Source organism: Passer montanus, unplaced genomic scaffold, assembly GCF_014805655.1.
Source record: "Passer montanus isolate IOZ18808 unplaced genomic scaffold, ASM1480565v1 scaffold114, whole genome shotgun sequence".
NCBI classification, from domain to species: domain Eukaryota; kingdom Metazoa; phylum Chordata; class Aves; order Passeriformes; family Passeridae; genus Passer; species Passer montanus.
Genome location: NW_024358058.1, coordinates 843,185 through 862,523, shown reverse-complemented (window position 1 = coordinate 862,523; position 19,339 = coordinate 843,185). Strand labels below are relative to the sequence as shown.

General features: G+C 59.3%; 1 protein-coding gene across 16 annotated transcripts in view; it reads right to left on the bottom strand.

Moving 5' to 3' along the window:
- The window catches only part of UNC13A (unc-13 homolog A), a 32,812-nt gene extending 14,203 nt beyond the window's left edge, over nt 1–18,609 (bottom strand). For 8 of the 16 annotated variants that reach the window (XM_039696746.1, XM_039696753.1, XM_039696751.1 and 5 more), the window contains exons 1-27: nt 18,582–18,609; nt 18,166–18,265; nt 17,833–17,950; nt 17,528–17,651; nt 17,288–17,361; nt 17,154–17,208; nt 16,426–16,461; nt 15,681–15,891; nt 15,113–15,238; nt 13,110–13,745; nt 11,400–11,493; nt 10,382–10,428; nt 8,988–9,075; nt 7,966–7,971; nt 7,612–7,683; nt 7,112–7,331; nt 6,353–6,580; nt 6,028–6,169; nt 5,484–5,653; nt 4,781–4,896; nt 4,514–4,677; nt 3,617–3,779; nt 1,456–1,524; nt 1,255–1,344; nt 971–1,105; nt 566–699; nt 36–121 (exon numbers count right to left, since the gene is read on the bottom strand). In XM_039696746.1, coding sequence (XP_039552680.1) covers nt 36–121; nt 566–699; nt 971–1,105; nt 1,255–1,344; nt 1,456–1,524; nt 3,617–3,779; nt 4,514–4,677; nt 4,781–4,896; nt 5,484–5,653; nt 6,028–6,169; nt 6,353–6,580; nt 7,112–7,331; nt 7,612–7,683; nt 7,966–7,971; nt 8,988–9,075; nt 10,382–10,428; nt 11,400–11,493; nt 13,110–13,745; nt 15,113–15,238; nt 15,681–15,891; nt 16,426–16,461; nt 17,154–17,208; nt 17,288–17,361; nt 17,528–17,651; nt 17,833–17,950; nt 18,166–18,170 — 3,409 coding nt within the window. In that variant the 5' untranslated portion in view covers nt 18,171–18,265; nt 18,582–18,609. Of the gene's footprint in view, nt 1–35; nt 122–565; nt 700–970; nt 1,106–1,254; nt 1,345–1,455; nt 1,525–3,616; nt 3,780–4,513; nt 4,678–4,780; nt 4,897–5,483; nt 5,654–6,027; nt 6,170–6,352; nt 6,581–7,111; nt 7,332–7,611; nt 7,684–7,965; nt 7,972–8,987; nt 9,076–9,231; nt 9,311–10,381; nt 10,429–11,399; nt 11,494–13,109; nt 13,746–15,112; nt 15,239–15,680; nt 15,892–16,425; nt 16,462–17,153; nt 17,209–17,287; nt 17,362–17,527; nt 17,652–17,832; nt 17,951–18,165; nt 18,266–18,581 lie in introns of all 16 variants that reach the window. The other 8 variants (XM_039696749.1, XM_039696757.1, XM_039696759.1 and 5 more) reach the window with 3 other exon arrangements.
- Nucleotides 18,610–19,339: the final 730 nt, after the last annotated feature.

The following is a 19,339-nucleotide window of genomic DNA, read 5'->3' as shown; positions in this document are numbered from 1 at the left end:
CCCCTCTCTGGCTCAGGGTGGCAGGTGGGACTCACCCTCCATCGCGTACTTCATGTCCTGAGCAAAGAGGTTCCACATCACCTCAGCACTGATCTTCCCCACGTTCAGTTCCTGGGGGAACCTGGGGTGAGAGGAGAGTGTGAATCACAGAATCATTTAGGGTGAAAAAGACCTCCAAGGTCATTGAATCCAACCTGTGAATGATGCCCTCCTTGCCACCCAGCCCAAAGCACTGAGTGCCAGATCCAGGCCTTCTTTGGACACTTCCAGGGGTAGGGACTCCAAACCTCCCTGGGCAGCCCCATCCAATGCCTGACCACCCTCTCCATGAATTCTGCCTGATGTTCAACCTGAGCCTCCCCTGGCACAGCTTGAGGCTATGAACACAGGGTGAATCAGCCCTCCATGTGGACACACATCCCTCACACACCTCCCAGCAACCTCAGCTTTCCCATCTGTAGAATGGATGTTAAAACCACTTCCAAAGGCCTCAAGATCCTACTGCCTCCACGTGGGCACCCTCTGTGGGCACAGCAGTGTCCCCTTCCCTACTCCACCTACTCACTGGTTCAGGCAGGGTGTGTAGGAATTCTTGTCTTCCTCAATAATGGAGACAATCAGGGTGATCAGCTTCGACCAGAAATCCAGGTTTTTGATGCTGGGGCCCTGCTCCTCGGGGGGCACCTCACCTTTCTTAGTCTGGAGGGGCAGGGACACAGTGGAAAATTTGGTCACACCAGTGCAGGGCTCAAGTTTTTGTCAGGGCTAACAAGGGAGCAGGAGGGAATACCCTGGAGGCCCCATGCAATCCCCTCTTGTCTGTCCTGATCTCAACCCCACAGCTCAAACTCCAAGGCCTGGGGATCGTTCTGCACAGGACTAAGCACTCTGGAGAGGGAGCAGGAGCACGAGGAAAAGGAGGAGAGCATGGGGTGGGGAGGTCAGTGCCCAGCACCCCCTGCCCACGCACCGGGTCTGTCTGGTACTCGCGGCTGTAGAGCTCATGGCAGTTGTTGAAGATGTACTCGTAGGTGGAGTTGAGGCAGGCCTTCACACAGTCCTTCACCACCTGGCTGGCTCGTGGGGGGCTCTGCAGCTCCTGGACCTGGTGTGCAAGGAGGGGGTGGTGTTTGGAGCACCCCCAGACACCCACCCAGGAGCACCACAGGCCAGCGCAACCCCAACCCACAGAGAAGCAGGGCCAAAGGGAGTCAGACCCCCTGAGGGACAGGGTGAGCAGGGCCCCAGCAGTACCTTCATCCGAAAGAAGGTGATGCTGGTCAGCAAATCCACTGTGGACTTCAGGTCCTGCAGCCGTTCGGGGCTGCTGGCAGGGAAGTTGTTCTGGAAAGGAAAGAGGGGAGTAGCCCTCAAAACTCACAAGGGCAAGTGAGGGTGAGGGAGCAGCCACGGGTTGCTTCAGGTGGGGACACTGAGGCAGGGCAGGCACCTTACCCGGTACATGGAGAGGTCAATGCGCAGGGAGTTGTGCAGCTGGTCCAGGAGCTTGACAAAGCGATCTTTCTGTGGAGAAACGCCCCGGGGGCAGGTGAACAGGGGAAAGGCGGCAGGACCGACCCCGCCCCTGTCTGTCTTTGCTCTCAGCTCATCCCTTTCCTTCCTTCCTTCCTTCCTTCCATCCTTCCTTCCTTCCTTCCTTCCTTCCTGCCTGCCTGCCTGCCTTTCTTCTGAGCCCTGAATGGGCAGGACGTGCCTGCAGAGAAGAGCATCTCCTTGTTGGTGGCTGGGGCTCACTCAAAGCCCTCAGCAGCTCCTGGGGCACATGTGGCCATGCCAGGTGCTGTTCAGGATGGAGAGGTGACACCACGTGTCCCTTGTGTGTCAGCTGGGAAGCTGACAAGCTGCTCTGTCTGCCCTGCCCCCTGGAACACCTCTGAGCCTGGGCTCAGGACAAGAGTTGGGAGAGGGGCTGCAGGAACAGTAGCCCCTTGACTGGGGCTTTCCAAGAGGTCAAGAAAAAGGGCAGGGAAAGGATGTGCAGTGGTCGCCCATCTTGAGGTTGGCCCCAGGAGTTGGACATTTCCATGACTCCTCACTCACCCCACTGGGCTGCATCAAGGGACATGGGCAGGGAACACCCCGTGTGTGGGGTCTCCACTGGGGCTGAGGGGCTGTAGTTCAGTTCAGCCCAGCTCCCCCCAGGGAGCACAGGGCAGAAGGATGCAAATCCCATCTTGGGTTGTGGATTGGATCAGGGGTTAGAGCTGATGGAAAAGCAACTCATCATAGAATCCCAGATTGGTTTGGGTTGGAAGGTACATTAAGGACCACCTTGTTCCACTCCCTGCCATGGGCAAGGACACCTTCCACTATCCCAGGATGCACCAAGCCCTGTCCAATTTAGTCCTGAACACTTCCAGGGATGAGACAGCCTGTTCTCAAGTCAACCTAAGTCCTCACTCCCTCACAGGGAAGAATTTCTTCCCAATATTGACCCCACAATGTTGCTGGGGAGCATTTCCCTTTGTGTTCCTGCTGGTGGAGAGGCTTTGGACAGCCATGTGGGCCTGCCATGAGAGCCCTGGTTCCCCCCTCAGCACTGGCTGTGCGGGTCAGGGCTGACCCGCAGGGCTCTGGAGAGTCCGGAGCAGCGTCCGAGTCCTGGGATAAGAGCACGGGGGTGGAGGGGCAGCGAGTCCATGGCTCGGCCATGGCCACAGCCTGTGCTGGCCACCGCAAACCTTCGGCGCTGGCGGGGATGGCCCAGCCGGGCCCTGGGCCGGGCCGTGCGTCCCCAACACCCAAGGAGCAGCACTCTAACACTGGACACGACGGGTACTCAGCGTTAAAGCGACACGGCCGGGCACTTTAGCACCCAACCTTAGGCTCTCTAAAAAAGAGAAAGAGACAAGTTTTTAAAATCCTCCATGTTAGAGAAAAGGCGGGTTTTTGGTTTCCTCCTTCTCGTGATCCGGAGGCACAGCTCGCTCGGCTCTAGCTACCCCCTGCAACAGGAACGTGGAGGTGAGCCAAAGCTGCCCGGAGCTGTGCTCGGCCCTGGCTGTGTCCCTGGCTACCCAGCACCTTGCTGCACCCGGGGCTGGGCACTGACCCTGGCTCGACCCATGCACACCCAGAGCGACCATTTCCTGCTTCTGGGATGGCACGGGTGGGGAGCCGAGGTGAGGGCTCAGCCCCTCCTCGCCCACATCCCCGAGGGGCACCCAGCCCTGCCACAAACTCGCCCCACTTGGCAGTCAGTGGTGCTGGCACAACCGGCTGAGTTTGCAGCAGGCTGGGGTCCCCCAAAGCACACGAGGCTGTGCAAGATCCCCCATGAAGTGCAGGGGTGGGTCATGGCCCCATGCTTCTGATTTTGCCACCAAGGTGGCTGGCCCTCTGTCCTGGCACGCTGCCACCAAGTTTGCTCAGGCTCCCATAATAAATAGGGGAGCAAATTTAGCCCTTCTCCTGGGAAGGTGGTGGCTCTTTTCCTTCCTGAAATACAGGGATGACTTTTGGGGCAAGCAGGGGCTGACCCCACTGCTGCCTGGCTGCAGTTTGGAGTGGGGTGTTTTGCACAGCTCGTTTTGCTTCCCGAGCCCCCCACCCCCTCCCACAGAAAGGAGAGAAAAAGAAAAGAGCGTTTACGTACCATGGGACTTACCCCGAAATTGGAGGCGGCGAAGCGGTCGGAGGCGTTGGCGTTGCTGGAGGCGGTGGTGTGCGCGTAGTAGGCGTTGATGTTGGCCAGCAGGGTGCTCATCACCGCCGGCACGCCGGGGCACATGTACTTGGAGGAGAGGCAGGCAAAATGCCTACGGACACAAGTGGCAGCTGAGGGTTTAGGGCCACGGGAGGGGATGCAGGGTTTGGGTGTAAAAGTCTTTGAATCCCGGAGCATCCCAAATTGGAAGGGACCCTCAGGGATGCTCAGGGCAGCCCCTGTCCCTGCACAGCCACCCCAACAGCCCCACCCTGAGCAGCCCTGGCAGCGCTGTCCAAACGCTCCTGGAGCTCTGGCAGCCTTGGGGCCGGGACCATTCCCTGGGCAGCCTGGGCAGTGCCAGCACCCTCGGGGGCAAGAGCCTTGCCCTGAGCTCCATGCCAAGCCCTGGCACAGCTCCAGCCCCTCGTGGGCTCCTGGCCCTGTCCCAGAGCAGAGCTCAGCCCCTGCCCCTCTGCCTCCCCTGGGCAGGAGCTGCAGCCCCCAGGAGCCTCCCCTCAGTCTCCTGTGCTCCAGCTGAACGAGCCAAGGGCCCTCAGCCGCTCCTCAGAGCCTTCCCCAGCTCCGTGTCCCTCCTTTGGACACTCTCCAACAGTTTTAGATCCTTTTAATCTTGTGGTGTCCAAACTTGACATGGGGCTTGATATGAGGCTGTGCCAGAGCAGGTTGGGAAGGGGAAGGATGGGTGCACATGTTTGGGGCCAGTCTGCATCCATGGCAGAGAGATGAGTGCCAATGGCAGCAGGAGAGGAAGATGGGGACAGTAACCCTCTACCTGGGGGGTGGGTGCAGCCCCTCTGAGCCAAATGGGGGCAGGAGACTCACGTCATGGCCTGGTAGATGGACTCCACCCCATAGCGCATGGCAAACTCATCCACGATCTCCTGTGCTGTCTCATCAAAGTACACCTTCCACGCATCATCCCCCTTGGCGTCGGGGATCTTCACCACCCCATTGTTTTGCAAATCCGTCACAAAGTGAAACAGGTTCTGGAGGAAGAAATGAGTCCCATCAGCTCCCCGGGGCAGGTAGTGGCAGAGTGGCACTGCTGGGGAGGGGGCCGTGCCCCCTGTGCCTTTCTGGGCTGCTCACCTCATGCAGGCAGGTGTACTGAACGTGGTAGGGAGCCACCTTCTCCTCACCCTTGATCTCCACGCTGATGTGCAGCCGGATGGCTCCTGACACTGCAGACTTGTCTGTGCGCTTGTCTGTGGGTGCAGGGAGAGGAACAAGGTGTGAGGCATTCCTGGGGCACCCCTGCTCACTGCCAGCCCCAAAGAGGGGCACAGTGCTCTGGCACAGGGCCAGGGTTGAGGGGACACCCAGCAGATGGCTGGTGTGCAGCCAGGCTGGGGTGAGATTTGGCCACATTTCTAGCTGCTAGAGACATGGCCTTTCTGTGCCTCAGTTTCCCTTCTGCAGGAGGCTGGTGTTCTACAACCTCCTGGGTAGAGGGTTCTCAAAATGACCACTGGGAAAACATTTTATCCTGATGGCTTTTGATATTAAATGTTTGTGAGAGCAGACCCTGCTGCAATAGCCTTCAGCCCATGGCAGGCAGCACTTCCCCCTTGGACTCCAGGGCAGGGGGTCCCAGGCCGAGCAGGATGTGGCACCCCCTGAGCCCAGGGTGGGGGTCCCAGGCAGAGCAGGATGTGGCACCCCCTGAGCCCAGGGCAGGGGTCCCAGGCAGAGCAGGATGTGGCACCCCCTGAGCCCAGGGCGGGGGTCCCAGGCCGAGCAGGATGTGGCACCCCCTGAGCCCAGGGCGGGGGTCCCAGGCTGTGCTGCTTACCGAGGTTGTACCAGACATCCATCTCCCCGCTCAGGGTGCGGACCTCGATGATGGTCTGGCCCAGGAAGTCGTCGGATTCCCTCTTGAAGCGCTGCTTGACGCGGGACTTGATGTCATCATCCTCGTCCCACACTCGGACCTTGATGCGGTCAGAGGAGTTATGGCACTCGCTGGGGAGGTGACAAAGGGCAAGCCCCAGCATGAGCAGTGAAACCTTTCCAGCTACCCCCCATCACTGCTGCCCTAAACAAAAGGGACTAGCACAAAGCAGGAACTGGGGAAGAGAGCAGATGAGGGGGCACCAATCCCCTCCCAGCAGGCTCTGTGCCACAGCCAGGCAGCCCCAGCACAGCCTGGATCAGCCCCTAGAGTCACCCTCATGGCAGGAAACAGAACCCAAGGGACCCCAGCACCTCAGTGGGGGCAGGATGAGGCCCAGCTGGCTCCCCCCACCCTACTGGGACATGGCAAGAGCCAGCACAGACTGGCTTGTACAACCATGAGTGGCCAGGGGGGGGAATGGGGAGACAGAGGGTGAACTTACAAATGGAAATTCTCCTCCCAGATTGGGTTGAGATTGCCGTAGATAGTCTTAGTCCTTTTTTTTGTCTTTCCAACCTGGACAGTGACATAAGGGTCACTGGAACCTGTCTTATCCTTTGCTTGCAGGCCCTGGGCACAGACCACTGCAGCACAGCACAGCATGGCAGAGAGAACAGACAGAGATAAGTCAGTGCTGCAGCCACACTAAGAGCCCCAAAACAGGTGCCTGTGTACCCCCCAGGGGCTGAAGCTGCCTGGCAGAATGAGGGGTTGGACAATGGGGACATTCCCATGGTCCCCAAGGCTGAAGGTGACAAGCTGCCTACCAGTGATGCTGATCTTGGCTGACCATTTGGAGGTGCCATCCAGGACACTCTGCTTGACCGCCTTCATCTGCTGCGTGTGTGTGGTCTTGTTGACCCCAAACACCTCCTGGATCAGCTCAAATATCTCCGGTTTGTTGCGCTCCCGGATCTTCATGCGGTCCTTGAGCACCATGATGATGTTCTGGGTCCGGTCCTCTGCTCCATGCTTGGAGCTCTTCTCTGCTGCTCCTGGGAGAGGACAGGCATGGGTGAGATGGGCTGGGGGGCTGGTGGTACCCTGAGAGAGACATGAGCTCCTGCAGGTTGGCATGGTGGATCTTGGGGACAGAGACAGGAGGAAATGGCCTCAAGTTGCACCAGGGAAGGTTTATGTTGGCTATCAGGGGAAACTTCTTCCCCAGAAGTGTTGCCCAGACCTGGAACAGGCTGTCCAGGCAGTGGCGGAGTCACCTCTGGAAGTGTGCAAAAAACATGTGGTTGTGGTACTTGCGTTTACTGTGTAGTGGTGACCACAAGGGTGCTGAGTTGATGGTTGGACCTGTTAATCTTAAAGGTCTTTTCCAGCCTTAACAATTCCACAATACTATGATTCCATGCATGAATTCATCCAAACCTGCAGAGATCTATCCCCTGCCCAGGATGAGTCTGCTCTGCACACCACTTCTGCCATGCCCAGGTCAGGAGTGGAGCTCTCTGGGGCTGCTCCCTCCTGCCTCTGCAAGGTGAGAAGGGGCAAGGCCGTGGGCCCCAGGTCCTTACTCTGCAGGCAGTCAGCGTTGAGCAGGTCCTGGCACTTCTCGTGGCACTTGACGCCGCACTCGGCACAGCGCATGCCCTGGCGGGCAATGCCCCACAGCAGCCCCTCACACTCGTAGCAGTACGTGGGGGTGGTGGCCGTCCACACCTCGAAGTTGTGGGGCGTTGTGCAGGAGATGGGGTACACTAAGGCTTGCAGGGTCTTCTTGTAAACATGGTTTTTCTGTGCAGGGACAGGGGAGAGAGGGGGAGAAACGCTGAAGCAGGGCAGAGGATGCACTTGGGGACATTGATTTAATGGTGGTGGTGCTGGGTTGACAGCTGGACTTGATGATCTCATAGGTCCTTTCCAACCCCAATGATCCCATGATTCTAGCCCCAGGTGCTGCCATGAGCATCCCGGATGCAGGTGGGGCACAGCCTCTGCACCTCACTGCTGGCCTGGCCCCCCAGGCTGTTTCCCCCTCCCACCCATCCCCAACCCAGCCCACCCCAGCACCTACCAGCTCCTCATTGTTCAAGGTGCTCGAGGCCAGCGCGGATGTGATTCCCGCTTTCCTGGACTGGACCAGGGACTGTGGGAAAGAAAGCAAGTTCCCAGACCCAGCAGACCATGAGAGCTCCCTCCTACACCCCAGTGGCTGTGAAACACCCAGGACAGACCCCAGTGCCAGACAGGGAAGGATCCTGGCTGCATGAGGGCAGTGGGGACAGCCCAGCCCCCACTGCTGCCAGCACTGCTGTGCAGTGGGACTGGAACCAGTGCAGCAGCCTACAACATTCCCAGTTCAGCTCCAGTGGGGCAGAGCCTCTCACATATCTGAGACCCCTGGGGAGATAGGGTGGGGGACACTTACCATGGCCTGTGGGCAGCCAGGGCCAGCGAGGAGGGAATAAAAAGCCATTAGTGCAAACACTTCCCAGGAGAGCCCCTTCCCTGCCAGAACCAGTGGGAACTGGGGAAACACCCCCTCATCCAGCACTGAGCAGTCTGTGGTGGGGGGCACTGTGTCCCCAAGCCACAGCACTGGGTGCAGCCTGCAAATCCCAGCAGGGAAAGGCAGCAGACCCCCAAACCCCACACACTGCCCACCCCATCACCCCCCCACCCCCAAAACACCAACACAGCACAGTGCAGAAGCATCAGCAGCTGCCCAAGAGGGCTGGGGTGGGGGCACCAAGTTAGGGATTGCAAGGGGACAGGGGCATGTAGGGAGGCAGATTGGGAACAGGAGGGTGGTACCCCAGGGAGGGCACACAGTGGAGATGACAACGTGTAAAGAGAGGGGGAAGGACAGGAAGGGCACCTAATTCTGGGGGACAAGGGTGTCTTGTTTCCAAAATTGCTGTCTCTTGTCATCAGAAGCAGGAGGGGACCAGCAGAGTGACCCTGTGCAATAGAGCCCGGGACTGCAGGGGACCCCATCATGGGGGGCCTGTACATCGGGGGTCTCCAGCCCCACACACTGGGACAGTGGGGACAGGAGCACAGGGTCTGGGCAACTTGGAAAAGCCATTGCCAGCCCTCCCCTGGTACGGGGTCTGTCTGTCCAGCAGCAGTGTGTTCCAAGCTGCAGGGACAGCTTGGCACAGCAGCTGGGACAGGAAGGGACCAGGGACACAGCACCAGTAAAAAAAAAAAAAAGGGAAACCAGATACAGCCCTGGGAAACCTTAGGCTGATGCTTGGGGTAGGGACCAGAGCTCCGTTAAAGAGAAGCACCCTCGGGTAGGGAGAGCCCAGCTCCCCACTGCAAGGAGGGCCAGGAGCCCCAGGCAGTGTGGGACACCCCCGCCCCCCTTTGGCAGGGCTGGGGGCACTGAGGGCTGGCTGGCAGCCCCGAGGGCGCTGTCTCTTTAACCCCTCGCACCGCGCTCACCAGATCGCTGACTAGAGGGAGAGATTTGCGTCCAGGCTTAATGTCGGGCATGCTGTTAATGCAGCGCAGAAACCTTACAGCCGCCCCCCTGCCGCAGGGAAGGCCCAGCCAGGCCACAGGAAAGAAAACAGAGAACACAAGCCATGTTAGAGGCAGCTGGGGAGCGGGGCACGGGCGGCGCAGTCCGGTGGGGCAGCAGGAGCAAAGCTGGCAGCTGTGGGGGGTGCCTGGGGAGGAACCTCACCAAATCGCTAACTAGGGGGATGGGTTTTCGCTTGCGAATGTCCGGCATGCTGTCTATAATGATCAGCCCACCACCAGGCCTGCAAGAGAGAGGAGAGTCAGCGGGCAAGGGGAAACTGAGGCAGCAAGGGGCCCCCTGTTGTTGCCCCATAGTCACTCAGCACTTCAGAGAACCACGGAATGGTTTGGGTTGGAAGGGACCTTGAAGCCCATCTTGTTCCATGCTAAGGGCAGGGACACCTTCCACTAGATCAGGTTGCCAACCTGGCCTTGGATATTTCCAGGGATGGGGCAGCCACAGCTGCTCTGAACAACTTGTGCCAGGACTTCACCACTCTCACAAGAAAGGATTTCTGCTCAATATCTAGGACTGGGTGAATATGATTGCAAAGCAACACCCGTGTGGCCAGGGACCCACCCATGGGATCCCCATCCCCACCACCACTCCAGCCAGGGTAGGTATCACTGGACTAAAAACTAAGGGAAAAAGGATTTTGGAAAAAACTGTGATTTTTCCCCATGTGAAGCTTAACAGTGAAACCCAGGAGAAAAACTGTCTATTTGGCTTAGTCAGTTTTGGCTTTGCAGTGTGAGGCTGGAGAGCTGGGCTTCCCTCTGGCACCCTAAAGAGGAGCACTGAGCAGGTGAGCCTCAAGTTTTGCTGCAAGGGAACCCAAGGCAGGAATGGAACTTCACAGCCCTGCTGGAAAGAAATCCCTGGAGTAATCTGAGGGTTCTCAGGACACCTACCAGGTTCTGCCCAGGTCCATGGCAGGGCTGTCTGCAAGGGCAAGACAGGACTGACACCTCCAGGCCATCGAGGTGAGAGGTTCAGGATTCCCCATGACACCACTCCATGAGGGAAGCAGGAGTTGCCACCCCTCCTCATCCCCATCTCAACTCACCTCCTCGCTCTCCCCCTCAGCAGCAGCTCTTGGGGTCACAGAGCAATGTCATGTCTGCTGGCTCTTCCAAAAGCACTGACCAGCCCCAAAATTCAGCTCCAAAAGACTGGCCTCCCTGAATGCCCACAGCTTGGCAACTCTTCTCCACACAAGCCCATTAATGCTGAGCTCATTAATCACATCCTAATGAGGAGGGGGGCTGAGATCCCAGGGGGCAGACTGTCCCCAGCTTCCCCTTGTACTCACCCGCCTTTGAACCACAGGGATTTTTCTCCATCACCTTCCCCGCGGGCCTGGAAAACAAGGGACAGTGTCAGGGCCCAGCAAGAGCCACCAGCGTGGGGACAGCCCCCCCAGGGCAGTGAATGCTCACAGCACTGGGGGAGCATGGAAGGATGAGCAGGGTGGGCAGAGAAAAGTGTGCTCCAAAACCAAGGGGGCTCTTCCCAGCAAAGAGCCAGCACTGGGAATAAATCTCTTCAGGAGGCTGACCTGGGTGAGCAAGTGGGTGGGCTTCAGCAAAGGGGATGAGGCTGGCAAAGCAGGGGGCATGGCTACACTGTGTGAAAATTCAGGGCTTGGGGGAGTGAAGAAGCACCACAAAAGCTCAGCAGGTCCTCAGGGACCCACAGCAGTTGGAAAGAAGAGCAGGGAAAAGCCAGAGTACATGGAAGAGGGTGTGTGTGCAGGGATCATCCAGCAGTGCCACCTACCCCTGCAGACAGGGGATTGTTTTGGAGAAGAAGGGCAGAGAGAGACCGTTACCCTTCCTTCATGGGCAATCCCTGAGCATACACACACACACAGGGAAGGCACACACAGGGCTGGGAGGTTCCAGGGGGACATGCTTACCTGCAGGCAGGCTACACCCCTTCCCTGCAGGAAGGGGAGACGCGGGTGCAAGGGCCATGGTGGTGGACAACTGAAAAGAGAAGCGGTGGGGAGGGGGATCGAGACCCCAGGGAGCGAATCCAGAGCCAAAACAAAAAGAAAAGATGGAGGATGGAGTCTAAAAACAAAACAAAATATTGTCAACTCAACAGAGGGGAGAGGGCGGGGGGTCTCGCACCAGCACATGCATGCAGCACACACGGGGGATCCTCAGCACTCCCAGCCCCTCTGGGGCATCCCACTTGGTGGGAATGGGGTTGTGGGCACCACTGGTGGCACCACCAAGTCCGTGGATGTCCCTGGAAGCTGCCCAGGTGTGGAAAGGGGCTGTGCCCCCAGCCCCGAGTCGTGGCAGTGGTCAGGGGGTGCTCACCTCCTGCAGCTGCATGCAGACCTTGTTGAAGGCTCTCAGCCAGTTGGCTTTGGCTCGTGCTTTGGGGTCCTGCACCTCCTCTTCTGCTGGCTCCCTGCAAGCACACACATCCCCTGTCACCTGCCAGCACAGCACCATGGAGGGGGGAGCAGCCCCCACATCCCCAGCAGGTCTGAGGCTGCAATTTGGGGATCCTGGTGTGCCTTGAGAAGTGTGGCCATGGACAAAACTGCCTCTTGGTACCAGGAAGGACTGAAAAGGCAGCAGGTCCCACTGCAAAGGGCAGCAACAATCAGGGCAGAGCACTGGGGAGAAGCCAGAAGCTTCCCCACCCTCAGGAGACCCTGCCCTGGGCACCCAAGTGACACAGAGGGGACAGTTGGTGACACCAGATGTGAATTAAGCATCCTTTGTCCCCATCTCCCCAGCACAATGTCCTCTGGCCACTTCCCACCACAGCTTCCTGGGTAAGGAGCACCCAACACCCCAGTGGTTCCAGCCCAGGGGAAAGTGTCTGCCTGGACATGCTGGGTGTTGTGGGGTTCTCTCTCCTCTCCTACAAAATCAAGACATGGAGGAAAAGCAAAGAAATCTTCCAAACATACCAGTCCCCTGGAGAGCCTGGTGTGATGTGACACTGGAGAGAGGAACCCAGAACTGCTCTGGGAAGAGGCCACAGGGATGAACCTGCTCAGACCTGGGGGCTCTGTCTGTGCTCACCTGCGTCCTCAGCATTAACCTGTGGTTCCCAGCAGTAATCCACAGTCTCCAGTGCTACTCTGGGGTCCCAAAAGCTAATTTGGGGTCATCAGTACTAATTTGAGGCCCTCAGCACTAATCTGGGGTCCCAACACAGTCTGGGGTTCTCAGCACAATGCATGGTCCCCAGCACTAATCCACAGTCTCCAAATCCTAGCACAGGACCCATAAGTCCCCTGCCCAGTGGATAGTGCAGGCAGACATGACCTGAGGCCCTCGGGTGCCTGCTAGGTCTTGGGCCTAAATGTCCAGGTTTTTTTAAAACTTCATTATGCATTGGTTTAAATTTGAGATTCTCCATTCCTGGTGTGTAATTTTAACTAAATAAAAGGCTGAAAAAGCCCATCACAGCAGTTCACCTCTGCACAGAGGAGTGACACTCTCTGAAAATGGAAATGATCAATAATGATATTTGAATAATCGGTCTCCAAGACATGAATTATTCACATGCTGCACCAGGAACCTGACCACCAATTAATTTGCTTGTACACCACAGGAGGCCATGGATGAGCTTCTACCAGGCCTAGGGAGAGGACTGACTTCTGCAAAGGAAATCTCTTCCTCTGACCAAGCTCCACCCAGGGTGCTAAGAGCCTGCACCAGAGGAGAGGAATCACAGCCCTGAGATCCCATTCCCCTAGCCCCATGTTGTCCCAGGTTATAAACCTGCAGCCCTGTAGCCCCAGCAGGTTCTTGAACACCTTGAGCCATGCTTGGGGGTGGTGGCTGGGCCCAGGCAGTGTGCCCAGGGTGCTGGCTCTTGCCTGGGAGGCACAAGGTGGGCTTCCCCAACCTCAATGGCTCAGGCACCTGGAAAAGCTCCAGACACAGCAGAAGGTCCCTGGTCCTGCGCCAAGCACAGCACTATCCCTGAGCCACCTCCAGAGCATCCTCAGTGCCTCCAGGCACAGTGCCATCCCAGGGACACCACAGGTCAGCTTCCCCTCCTACCTCTCAGCTGGTTTTGCAGGCTCAGTCTCCAGGGCTGCCTCTTGCAGGGGAGCTTCCTCCTCTGCCCGCTGGGCCTGGAGGGCCTCAGGGGCTTCCTGGGGAGCAGAGGTGTCCTTCTCCTCCTTCCTTTCCTCTTTCCTCTCCTCTTTCCTCTCCTCCTTCCTTTCCTGCTGCTGAGGTTTCTGCTGTGGGACCAGCTGGGGTTGCTGCTGCTGCTGTTGCTGCTGCTGTTGCTGCTGCTGTGGGACCTGTTGCTGCTGCTGCTGCTGTGGCAGGGGTTTCTGTGGTGGTGGGTATGTTTCATGCTCAGGGGGTTCATAGGTGTCCTGCTCCCGCAGTTCTTCCTCCTCCTCCTCTTCCAACTCCTCTTCTTTGGGGTAGCCTTCCTCAGTCTCACTGTAGTCCTCAATGAACTCTTCCTCCTCCTCCTCCAGGTAGAGATCATCATCCTCCTCCTCCTCCCAGCGCGGCGAGTCCTTGCGGTAGCTGACGGAGCTGTGGCAGGAGTGGTAGGAGTCCCCGTCCCTCTCGTCCAGCTCCGAGTCCCTCAGGCTCTCGTTCTCGAAGTCCTCGCTCAGCTGGGAGCTGCCCTGGCTCAGCTCGGCCGACGAGGCGTAGCGGCTGCTCCCTGTGGGGCTGAGGGGCAAGGGGACACAAGGACAGGGCTCCCGTGGGTCCGTGTCACCCCTGGCACAGCCCCGGGGCCCTGCACCGGGGGCGGGAGGATGTGCAGCTCCCATCGGGAGCACTGGGCTCCTCATCCTGGGAGCCGAAGGCACAGAACCAGGAAACTCCATCGGCTGGAACCAGCCCCCGGGCAGGGGCACTCTGAGCTCCCTGCCTGTGCCTGGGCTGACAGTGGGGATGGGCTGACAGTGTCTGTCTCCTAGGTTCACCCCAGCCAGGGGTGGGGGCAGCAGCACCCCCAGCCAGATCCTGCCTCCTGCTGCTGCCAGACACCCCGTCCTGCCCCTGACACACAGATCTGTCACCCATGCTCTGTGCAGCTCTCCCAGGCACCCTCACCCCAAGACACCCCCTCAACCCCCTCACTCCTCTTGACACCATCCCCACCTGGGGAGCTCCTTTCTGCTCTTGCTGCCAGGCCATACTCCTTCCCACACCCCATCTGCCCCCCAGCCCTTCTAGCCCTCTCCTCTCACAGCTGCCTGCACTGGGAGGCCCACAGGGGCCCTGTGCCCCAGGAGGCTGCCAGGGACAGGGCAGCCCCACGGCTCTGTGGGGACAGGCTGACAGAAGCAGACATGCAGACAGGACAGGGACATGCCGAGGAAGAGGCCGACACCACGTCTCCAGCACTGGCAGCCAGGGCTCAGGGGGTGTGTGAGGGGACAAAGGTGAGGGGCTGGGCTGGGCAGAGCCCAGAGTGGCTGAGCCAGGCTGTGGGAAGCCAGGGGACACCGCAGGGAAGACAGTGCTGGGGGATGGCTCAGGCTGGTCCCAGCTGGGAGGGGTACTGGCATCATCCAGGTAGCTTGGGAAGGAGCACTTGGGGTACAGGGATGCAGGAGACACAGCTCACACCTGGAAACCCCACACCTCCCCATACTGATCCTGGCCAAAGCTGGGAGAGGTGCTCTTGGCACATCGTAGGACCCCAAATCACTGCATGAAGCTTTTGCCCAGACAGGCACACCCTGGCAGGTGACCAGGAACAGGGGGTGGCATTTGAGTCCCCAAGGGCCCAGTCCCACATCCGCTGACAGGACAAGGAACAGGCAGCAGTGCTGCCAGACAGTCGCAGTGGCAGCAAGCGGGACCAGGATGCTGGGATGTCACCCCATGAAGTGGGTGCAGCAGCAAGAGGGGCTGGGGGGACACCTGGAGCATCCCAAAGCTGTCCCTGTACCAGGCTGATTCGGGGCGGGGAGGGTGGCACAAGGCCGCCCTTGCCAGGACTGGTGTTGGCCTCACCATGGCTGCAAGGACCGACCACAGCACTCTGCGACGGCACACGGCACACGGCACAGGTAGTGACCCACCTATCCGATAGGTCTAGGGACCGCCTGCTCTCAAGGGAAGGCTGGCGGCTGGTCCGCCTGCTCGACTCAGAACCGGACTCAGCGTCGCTGCGTCCGTTTGCGGCAGAGTCTACGCTACCATAGCGTCTGCCAGGGGAGGAGAGGAACATGGTCAGAGAGGTCCCGCCGCCACCCGCCACCCCCTGCTGCCGTGGGGACGCTGGCAGGGAGGCTCTGTCCACCTGGATGGGGCTGGCACTCAGGGCTGGGCTCTGCCACGTCTGTGTCCCCAGCCACCCCACGCTCCACTGCCCAGCTCCCAGCAGGGACAGCCAGGGGTGGGGGGCCCCAAACCCAGTGAGGACAGAGGAGGGCAGTGACCCAAAAGAGTTTGAAAACTTCCCAGTGAGAAGGAAAGGCTTGGATGGGGCCAGCACCACCCTGCTCTTTCTCACCTCACCTTCCCTCTGTCACCCACCGCACTGGGAGCGCCATCCCTGGCGTCACCCTGGGGATCTGCTGGCCTCTGTCACCTGCAGGGGAGGTTGAGAGAGCCGGGCCCAGGGTGAGTTGGCTGTGGCCACTCTACCTGATGGGAGCCTGGTCCGAGTAGTCCATCTCGTAGCTCTGCATGGAGTCCGTGTAGGAGTCGCGGGAGCTCTGCTGCTGGTGCCTCATGGGGTACTGGTGCACAGAGGCGTTGGGCTGGGACGTGGTGTAGTAGGGTGGGGGGATGCTGTTGCTGGTCTCACTGCGGTAGTCACTGTCCCGGTCATCCACGGTACTGTCGGGGTCATCGTCTGCAAGGGGCCACAGTGAGTGGGGCAGGGGATGGCTCAAATCTGCCCCAACCTGCACAGACCCTTTAGTGCCACCACTGTGTCCCCACCGCTGTGGGACCGTGCTGGGAGGTGGGCCCAGGGCAGGATGAGGGGCGAGCTGACATGTTATCAGCACAGGAACAGTTTGGGGGGATGAGGGGAGGATGGAGGGGGAATTTGGGACATACAGAAGGAGGAAGATGATGGGGGCAGGGACCCGGGACCCTCCCTCTGCCCCACCAATGTTCCACCACAGAGGCAAAGCCCGAGCTGCTCATTGCCACTGGGACACCCCAAGGGCACAGAGCCCTGTGGTGCCATGTCCCCACCAGCCATGGGGACAGCCCTGCCCAGGACAGGGCACTTGGTGACACTGTCCTCACCCAGTACAGAGTCATGGCACAAGGCCACAGGCTAGACCCAAGCTCCAGGTCCTCTGAGCCCTGGGCCAGGCAAAGACGGATGTGCTGGGGACCCCCAGGCTGGGAAGAGAGGAGTGGACAGGATACTTACTCTGCTGTTCTCCCCAGCCAAAATAATTCCAGTTGCCTACAAAGAAAGGGGCAAAGACAATAAATATGGAGGCAGCTGGTTGGGAGGAACCAGCATCTCCCCAGAGGGAACACTGGGTAGGGGACACTGCCCTGGGGACAGCAGCCAGGATGGGGCACACTGGCACTGGGCCACTGCCTGGGCCTGAACATGTTGACACCAAGCTGGACTGGAGACAGTGCTGGTGTGGGCATGGTGTCACTAACCCAGGTTGGGGACAGTGCTATGGCCAGGCATGGTGGCACTGACAGGGGACAGGGCCTGAGGGTGGGTACAGGGGCATGCCCCTGCAGTGGTTACAGAAGAGGGAACTGAGGCATGCATTGGGACAAACTGAGCTGCCACCCCAAATACCTCTGCAGGGCCCCCATCCAGCAGCCCCCAACACCAGCCTGCTGCCCCTTGCCCCAGAGGAACTGTCCTCATCAGCCCCATTGCTCCTATTGCTCCCCTCCACCCACAGGAAGGCTCAGCCACTGTGAAGCTGGGAAACAGCAGAGAAACACTGGCAAACACAGGAAGGACAACAGGAATAGGGATGGGGACCAGGTATGGGGTGCAGTTGAATCCCACTTAGGTTGGGGTCCAATGTCTCAAAGCAGATGTGGAGCCCACCCCTTAAAATTCCTCGGTGTGGGAAAGGAGGGTGTGGGGGTCCCACAGTGGGGCAGGGACAGGGCAGCACTTACAGCATTGGGAGCCATGCACAGGCAGAGGCTTTTCCTGCTCCTCCTGGAAGGCATACTGAGGAGAAAGGGACTGGTGAGAGCTTCTGCTGGCAGCACTGCCCCTGCCCCCTCACCCCAGGCCTGGCAGCACTCACATCATCCTGGTCCCGCATCGCGTTAAGCTGCTCCAGTTTCTTGGCCCAGTACCTGGCCTCCTCTTCAGGGATATCTGTGAGGGCAAAAACCCCAGCTGGTGCACAGACCTCCCCAAAACAGCCCTCAAGCTTTTGGGGCCACAGGACCAGACCCTCAGGCTCAGCTCCAAAGCTCATGAGCATCCCTGGAGCTGAGGGCAAGGAAGGACACCGGCTGAGCCCGGGGCACGGGGCACCCACCCAGCGGCAGCTCGAAGCGCGTGTCGAGGAGGATGCGGTGGAAAGTCGGATCCTTGGTGCCTGAAATCTCGTTGTCAGTCATGATGACTTGGGAGTCGAGTGTGAGCCATTCCCCAGGGCCCTCCTGTCAGGTAGAAATGGGGTGAGGAGAGCTCCCAGACCCCCCTTTCGTTTCCCCACAACCCCAGTACACAGGGTGTGGCCCCAGGCAGGATGGGGAAGGCTCTGCCTGGCCCAAAGGACAGCTGGGGGTGGCACATGTCCCTTGGGGGACAGCAGGGAGATGCCTGTGCCTGCCTCCCTACCTCATTGGACTGCCTGATGGTCCGGAGGGGGATCCACACCGTGCCCACCATGGTGTCCCAGATGAGCCCCTTGTTCCACACCTCCACAGTCAGGCCCAAGTCCAGCCGATTGATCTCACTGGGGACAGGAAAGGTATCAGGTTACTCCCATGAAGTTAACCCCCCTCAGGTCTCAGCGTCCTCCTGGGACCACCCCAGCTTCTACCTGTCCCCTCAGGCTCAGGTGAGCCCCTCAGATCTGGGGTCAGGGCAGTGGGGGACTCCTTGTGTTATTTATGGGGGCAAGGGGGAGCAGCAGGGATGGGGGAGCTCAGGGGACCCCTGGACACTCACAACATGAAGTCCTGCTCCCAGGAGGGCAAGTTGCCCCGCACTGCAATGGTTGTGCTCTTGACATTTTGCACCTTCAGGGTCACGTAGGTGTTAAACTTCTCTGTGGGAACAAGCAGAGGGTGAAGTGACCCCCAGTGTGCCCCCACTCCCTGACACTGTCCCCTGCCACCCCCACACACACTTCCCTCAGCACCCCAGTCCCGGGGGGGATCCTACATCTGCCAGGACTGGTAGGATGTGAGCCCCCGGCTCTGTCCAGGGCACCCCCATTTGTGTGTGTGTCCCCAGCTTGCCAAATGATGCCTCCAGAGCTAAGGGTCCCCTCACTCCCCTTCCCCAGCCCCTCCTCTGATCCTGCCACACCCAACCACCCCAAGAGCCCCCCACCCTCTCCCCTCAGGTGAGGTCTCACTTACCTTGGGGCCCATCATACTTGGCCTTTTTAACTGTGGGGACAAAGGGAGGGAAAAAATCAGGCTGAGACCCTGGGGAAAGGCTGGGGATCCCCACCAGGGTGTCAGGGGGGCAGAAGGACCTCAGTCCTGGTTGACCCCCAGCCCCGCCAGCTGCCAGGTGGGAAAAGTGCTGGGATCCCCCATGCCAAGTGAGGGTGAGGGATCAGATATGAGTTGGAGGTGGGTATCAGAGGGGAGAAAATGCCCCCCCAAAAAATCTGCTCCTCTGGGACAGCTTGCAACCCCAAATGACCAGCCTGCCTCTGTTGAGGGGGTGTTACCTCCGCCTCACCCCACACTTTTGATTTGGGATCTATTTGGAGAAACAGATGATGTTACCATCCATTTCCAGAGGAAAACCTGGTCTGGGGGACGCTGCTCCCTACTCGAGTCCCATCTGGGTGGCACCAGCTCAGCAGGACCAGGGTTAAGGCTCTCCCAAACCACTGACCCACATTTCCCGCAGGAAACCGTGTGGGTCGGTAGCCTGTAACCCTCCCTGACCCAAAACAGCCCCAGGGGTGGGTTGCTCCCCCAAAATCCTATACAACCCCAAAACACCCCCACTGCATCCCAGCCCTGTCTGCCCCATGGGGGCACTGTGGGGCTGGTCCCCATCCTGCCATTGGGGGTGCAGGGAGCCCTCCGATCCTGCTCAGCTCCATGGGAAACCCCCCCGATTCTGGCTGACACCCCCCAGCTCTACCCCGTTGGGTGGG